The sequence below is a fragment of the Eurypyga helias genome, unplaced genomic scaffold (assembly GCF_000690775.1).
Source record: "Eurypyga helias isolate BGI_N326 unplaced genomic scaffold, ASM69077v1 scaffold21456, whole genome shotgun sequence".
NCBI lineage: Eukaryota > Metazoa > Chordata > Aves > Eurypygiformes > Eurypygidae > Eurypyga > Eurypyga helias.
In genome coordinates, this window is record NW_010257494.1 from 1 (window position 1) to 7449 (window position 7449).

The following is a 7449-nucleotide window of genomic DNA, read 5'->3' on the forward strand; positions in this document are numbered from 1 at the left end:
CCCATCACAGCCCAAGGAGCATCTGACGATGCTCTCGGTCTAAACATGTGGTTTAGTGTTGGGTGGTCCTGCGAAGAGCGGAGAGTTGCACCTCATGATCCTCACGGGTCTCTTCCAACCTCAGTCAGCGACTCCATGTACCAGACTGCATGTACTGAGCAGATGCCCGCATTCAGCACTTTCTTTCCTATCAGACGGCACACAGACCACCTCGTGACAGAGAGGACACCGAATTTTCCTTGCCCCATACAAGAGACCGATACCAAAAGGTCTGTTTGCCTCAAACAACTCCAGAAGCTCTGGGAGAAGGGAGTGTGATGCGTGCAGAATGGCCCCCCACAGAGGCAAGATGCTGCTCTGCTCCCCACTTCTCTGCATGGTCTCCTGTGTGCCTGCCCCGACAGAGGTGAAATGCAGGTCATGGAATGTGCAGGTGCTGGCGACTACCAGGGACCCCTGCACACCCCCAGACTCAATACTGGAACATTCTCGAACAAGCAGCTGTGCTTGGGCACGTATGCTCATCACACCCTGCCTAAGGGGACGGTCCTAGGGAACTGGGCTTATAAAAGTCAATCCGCTCCCCACATGGCACCCCGCTACCCTGGATCCACAATACAAAGAGGAGCAAAACAACGCTGGAACCCAGGGCAGTGACATCTTTCTACCTCTTTATCTTTCACCCTCTTTTCCTCTCATGTTATTTTTCTTCCTCGTTGAGCATTTTCATTAAGCTCTCACCCTTGTTCAATAAAGCATTGAAAACTGTTAGTTGTTTGGTGTGGATGTGTGGAGAGTATTGATGAAACATGGCTCATAGAGCGCGGTCATGAGCCCCACAAAGACAGACTTGTTAGGCCCGGAGTGGAAAAGCACTGGACTCAAGGACAGGGTGTCCTTGGTGGTCGGCAGCAAGTCTTGTGACTTAGCTCAGCAGAACAACAAGATGTGAAAGATGGAACCCGCAGCAGCCAGAAACTGCAAGAATGTGCAACAAGAGGCTGTACCCTGAAAAAGAGTGCAGCCAAATTATCTAGGGTATAACTGGAGTCAGATAGCGAATAAAGTTGAGACGTTCACCAAACACCTTGTGTGTCGTTTGTCTCCCGCCGACTTCAACATGGATGCACCTTTGTCTCTGGGAATTGCTTGGGACCAAAACCTAGCCCCGGGGCTCTTGCTTTTGGTCCCCCAGCCCCTGCCAGGTGGGATATCATTCAGCACTTTCCAGGTCAGCTTTCTCTTGTGCCAGCTGTCTGCTCAGCACTGAGACACCACAGGCAGAAACCAACAGGGGAACCAAAAAGGAACAGGGCATGAGCAAGACCCTGGAACAGAGGGAAGCTGGGGGAAGCAGATGGAGAGAGCACTGAAGTCTGTGGAAGGACTGGGTCATGAGGTCTGAACTGAAAAGCACATTAAAGAAAGGTAATGAACCCCAGACAGGTCTTTTGCACTGTGTTGCAGACAATAATGTCCTAAAGCTTAATGAAAATACAGCCCCTAATTAAAGCTTCCTCAGAGTTGCAGCGTGAGGTCAATGTCAACCATCACACAGTAGGCAAGAACTACTGTGAACCAAATTCAAGGCTTTTGGTTGTTGTCATGGTTTAACCTTATCTGGCAATTAAGTACCACACAGTCGCTCACTCACCTCCGTTCCCCTTCCTACAGTGGAGAAGCCTCAGAAGAAAAAACAAGGAAAGCTTGTAAAGAACTATTTAATAATATAAAAGTATAGTGATACTAATAGTAACAATACTACTCATGAGTAATTAAAACAATAGAAAATAGAACTTATGATACAGTAGCTCACCACCCACTGACTAGCACACAGACAGGTCCCAGAGCAGCAAGCAGTCGCCACCTGAGAGCTCCAGAGTGGGAAGGAAACCCTGCCAACCCCCACACCCACAAAGGACCTAACAACCCAGCTATCAAGCTAGCACTAAGTCTTGACGATCCTCTGCCGCATGCAATTTCCCACCTCAGAACTGCACATGTGCCCTGAGCCTGACATACCATGGAATGAAACGCTCCCTCGGCCGCTCTGGGCCAGCCAGCACTGTGTGAAAGAAAAGTCTGTTCCTGCCCAAAACTGGCACAGTTGTGGTAGCTTTTACACAATACTGGAAATTTATTTTTCAATTTTATATGGAAAAATCTGTATGGGCACACTCAACTTGGAAAAACAAGAGCTAATCAACACACACAATTGAACCAAGAGGACAGCGGTTTTATTTTTAAAATGTTGTTGCACGTGTAAGTGTGTAAAAGTGTGGAATTCTGTGGTTTTAAGCACTGTTGCTGTAACAGAGAATCACAGGCAGTTCTATTTTAGGGTCCTGTAGGTGTATGGTTTTAATACCCAGTAGCACACACCTCTCACCGTTAGGGAACTTGCGATGAATTTGGTATCAAGGGCTAGAATCCTAAATTAGCCTGTTTCTCTCCCGTAGCTATGTTTCAGGTCCTAAGAACCCAATCAGGTACATGAGCTACCACAGCAAAAGCAGCAGCTTTTTCACTATGAAGAATAAAAAAGGCAATTCAGAAGCCATAACCCTTTGCATTCCCTAGGGATTATGAGGAGAAAAAACAAAATTGCCACTCCCCAAGACAGAACTCCTATAAAGTTAACACTTTTAAAAGCACTTTCTACTGCCGTCAGACTAGGAAAGCTGACGTGTGAATTCCAGATCATGATGAGCACTAATGACTACACAGTTATCTTTATTCCTGGTACATGTTACTGGTCAGTTGTCTCCCAGAGCTTTTCAAGTGCAAGAAGCCAATTCTCGATATTCGGAGTGCCTTATTCCCCACTTCCCACTGCCACGTTGTTTCTCAAAACCCAGAATCCTCTCAGAGAGAGAAAGACAATAAAGAGTGCAAACTCAATACTAAAGAAAATGGTATTTTGTTTACTTAAAACTGAAGACCAGTTAGTTTTGCCTGTAAAAACAAGTATTTACAATATGACGTCAACATAGCTAGTTTCATCACTTGTAACACTTATGCTGATGCTTCAGTTCTGAAAAGCTTTTTTTGCTTCTTCCTCTGAATTTTGCGTAGCTTCTTTTTATCTTTCACAATTGCCTTTGTCTCTGGTTTCACAAGCTGTATTTCCACTGGCTTTTCCTCAGCCGGAGTTTCAAAGACCACTTCAGTGGGATCTTCTTGAAGCAGCACCTTACTCCCTTTTTTCTTAATGTTTTGTATTTCCTTCACTTGCTGTTTCTCTCTGAACTTGGCTGCCACTGACATTCTTATCAGCCGTCGATGCTATAAAAACAAAAACTTTAATTACATCAGGTTTCAATTAAGCAAGCTGGAAGAAACCAAGTATTAAAGAAACAGGTGGTAACTTCCCCGTTTAATCGTCGAAATCCCCAGTGTAATGCCCTCTTTTCAGTGACATGAATTTTGCATTAGTTCCATTTTTACAAAATTAATCTGTTCTCAAATTGTGATCAGTTAGGGCACTCTTTTCTACAACGGGTGCCAGTGAAAGGCATACATGATTCTCCTGCACAGACAGACTGCACGACCGGTCTTCAAATTCGTTACTAAATGAAAGACAGAGCCACTTACCATATTTGGGGACTGGTAATGGGGATTTTCATATAGAGTTGGTCCTCCAAAGCTACCCTGGAAGATCTTTATGAGGTTCAGGACAAAACGAGGCCCAATTTCTACTAGAGATGCATCTTCTTCTATGATCTGCAATAAAAAGAACACATGATTCTCTCTCATGGATGTATGAGCTCATAGACACCCTGCATAAGGTGATACGCAGCTGAAATTAAACACAAGGTCTGATGCCTCTAGAGCTCATAAGCTACACCTGTATAAACACAATTCTGTATTTAAAGTAGCTCTTTTAGGTTCAAGCAAGCACTTACAGAGTTCCAGTTGTTTGTGAATTCCTCCTTTAGAAAGCAAGCTCCGGCACACTTCGGGTCAAAGAAGCAAGGAAGGTTAAAAAAAGGTAAGCAAAGCTTAGGCCTTGGCTAGTACTCCCCGAGACAATCATCACCGCATCACAATTAGCAGAATGCCAGTTGAAGTACACAGAACTTCGAGCAGCTCTCACCAGAGAGATGGGAGAAGGCAAGTCCTTTTAGGACACTGAAATTACTTTGTGTAAGCACTAGATGCTGGCATACTGTGATAGTAATAATTCTTCTCATTTTAGTGTAATTAATAGATATGATATGAAATTACTCCACTGAGCTCCTCTTGAAGAGCTAAGAGAGACCACTAACCTGGTAATTCCGAAACCAGATCCTCTCATCTGTAACGGTGAAGGTGAAAACATGATCTACAAAAGGCTGGCTTTTGGGGTGATACTGCGGTGTACTAAATATCTGTAAAAAAAGGTAGTATTTCTAAACACCTGTAATTTAAGAGGCCAAACTTAAACAGCTCATTTTTAATTTTACTTTACCTAAAGATCCCGATCCTAGGTTACATTTCAAAAACCCGAACTTGAGAACAAGTCTCCCAGTGATTTTAAGCACATGACCCTAATCCTTTGAAGACTTTTTCCAAGTTCAGAAATATAAGCCAACTACTTAAAAAAAAATTTCATAGTTTTAAGTATGTTGCAAAAACCAAAAAAATTTCCAATGAGGAAGTAACACTGGATAGCAGAACGACAGACTCACCTGAATAAACAGTTCTTTTAGCAGGGCATAGTGTGGCTCCTTGTCGAATGTCTACAAAGAAAAAAAGTGTCATTTTACATACAAAGCTAAACGTAAAAGTCATGCAAGGAAAAGGAAAGCAGACTAATGAAATAAAACCTATACTTACTGGATCAAAAGACAAAAGGGGCCGTGAGCCCCTTAGGCAGTTTCCTGTCATCTTCAATTCAGCCAGTGTGTGAACTACAGTGGATTAAAAAAAAAAAAAAAAGATCAGTTTAGTACTTACAGAAAACTGCAAAGACAAGAAAGCAAAAGTCCAGACAGAGTAATGCCAACCAACTTACCGTTCTGCACTAAGAATTTAGCTGATGGTCCCTGGGGTGTATTTGAAAGCCTGCACAGGACAGGTAGCGGGGAAGAGAGAAAAGACGTTAGCAGCAGCCAGAAGATGTGCTGGATTTCTACACTACACTCCCACCAGTTATTTCTGTATTGAAATAATTTCAGTTGCTTTTACAGTATTACTGAGTTCCTTTAACATGCTTATAAATACTTGTTTTCTAACCAGTTCTGTAAAATACTTACGTGAACAGCCCGCAGAAGCTGGTCACACACTGGAAACTTGCACTACCCACAGAAGGGCAAGACTACTACAGATTTAACTAAGAACACTATTTTGTGCATGCCCACTATTGCACTAAGAAACTTCAGACAGAACAGAAGCATCCCCAGTTATATACCGAAATGTAAGAAACATAACATTTCCTTACCACATATAGAGATCCTGTTTCTTTTTGGCTTCAAAAAAGATGCACTTATTGCAGTTTTTCATTTCACACACCTACACAACACAAATCAGATGAGCTGCTTACAAAATTCCGGAGACATTTCCAATGATTTTCCACATTAATCTCCGGTATCTTCCCCTCTCTAAAGTATACATTCAAAAGCAAAGGTCTTGACTTAATAAATTACACCTAATGATCCCCAAACTTAAGCTAAAGCACTCGTTTTGTTGAAAAACCTCATGTCATAGAATGGTTTGGGTTGGAAGAGACCTTAAAGAACATCCGGTTCCAACCCCCCTGCCATGGGCAGGGACACCTTCCACTAGGTCAGGCTGCTCAAAGCCTCATCCAGCCTGGCCTTGAACACTTCCAGGGATGGGGCATCCACAGCTTCTCTGGGCAACCTGTTCCAGTGCCTCACCACCCTCTCCGGGAAGAACTTCTTCCTGGTATCTAATCCAAATCTCCCCACATTCAATTTAAAGTTGTTACCCTTTGTCCTGTCACTACAGACCCTTGTAAAAAGTCCCCCCCAGCTTCCTTGTAGCCCCTTCAGGTCCTGGAAGGCTGCAATAAGGTCTCCCCGGAGCCTTCTCTTCTCCAGGCTGAACAAGCCCAATTCTCGCAGCCTTTCATCACAGGAGAGGTGCTCCAGCCCTCGGAGCATCTTCGTGGCCCTCCTCTGGACTCGCTCCAACTGGTCTACATCCTTCCGATGTTGTGGGTTCCACAGTTGGACGCAGCACTCCAGTATTTATTACCAGGAGTAATAACTTCACTGAAGCTACAATCAATCAGATAAGCCACCCAGGATACAAACATCAGAGGAGCTGTACCATCAGGTAATAGTTTCAGAATTACCAATGTCCTACTACATCGTTTGGCCTGGCTGCACGTTTGTTTGTTCCCTGCCTTCTTCAAGTATGAACTATAATACATCTTTCACCTGTTCAGAAAGGCACATTCCATTTTATTTCTTCATGATGGAAGTCTGTGTTTAATTAAAGGTTTCATTTTAGTTTTCCTAATCAAAAGTCAACTTCCTGTTTTAAAATGAGCACTTTCTGAACATCAATGATTTTCATTGTTGAAATCCTGTTACTCGTATGAGGTCCTCTAAACCTGGCTGCCCTTTTCCCTTGCACACTGAATTTCCAGAGGGGGGGGGAAAAAAAAAATGGAATAAAAAGAAGCACTATTTGAGTCCTGGATTACCTCATTAATTACAAAGAGCTGGTCTTTACGGTCCATTTTAGTATCTGGAAGACAAGAACGACATTTAGAAGGCTAGAAGACTAAAGTAACACAAGAAGTTATTTAACAGCCAGTCCTTTTGCAAAAAAACGTACTGGTTATAAGCTAAACACGAAGAAAAACTGTTAAGTTGTTTCAGCCAAGTTAGACAATAAATAAAACATAGCAACAAAAGTATCTGCGCACTTACAGGACTGAGGCCATAAGAGCAATTTCCCAGGAAACATTAAGATATGACAACAGTCCTGTATTTGTTGGCTAAAAAGGGGTTTGATGCTTGTTTAAGATAAAAGTTTCATTAAAACAGTTACGTATCACATTTTTAAAAAGAACGTGTGTTCAGAAGTTTTCGGTTTAAAATTATTCTGAAAATGTAAGTTAGGGTCAACGCCTAACCCTACCTGCTTTAGAGTGAGGCATCAATGTCCTTAAGTCTTGCATTAGGTGCCTTGTTCTGAAATTAATTCCACGAGAAGAGAAAATAAGTACTCGCTCCTTGTTTTTCCATTTACCCTAGAAAACAGACACAAAAGTTTAGCAGGAAGTTTCTAGCCTTAAAACTGCTACAACACAGCAACAACACACATTTGAGCTGTAACTACAGAAAAACACAGTAAGAACACTTGTTACCAACATTATCTGCACATCCGCACGTAATCAGTCTCTCTCAGGTTTTCACATGAAGAACTGTCACCCACCCTGCTTCAGTATGTTCCCACGTAACCCTTTCACTCGTACAAAACACACAGCTATTA

The 7449-nt window shown here is 42.7% G+C and overlaps 1 protein-coding gene across 1 annotated transcript; it reads right to left on the bottom strand.

Moving 5' to 3' along the window:
* Window positions 1-2885: 2885 nt before the first annotated feature.
* BRIX1 (BRX1, biogenesis of ribosomes, homolog (S. cerevisiae)) lies at window positions 2886-7207 on the bottom strand (the record flags this gene model as incomplete). The annotated part of the gene is made up of 9 exons (XM_010154044.1): window positions 2886-3285; window positions 3595-3723; window positions 4269-4370; window positions 4671-4721; window positions 4819-4892; window positions 4997-5046; window positions 5423-5493; window positions 6656-6699; window positions 7096-7207. Coding segments are annotated over 9 exons (903 nt in total), but the record flags the coding sequence as incomplete, so codon positions are not given.
* Between the last annotated feature and the right edge of the window lie 242 nt (window positions 7208-7449).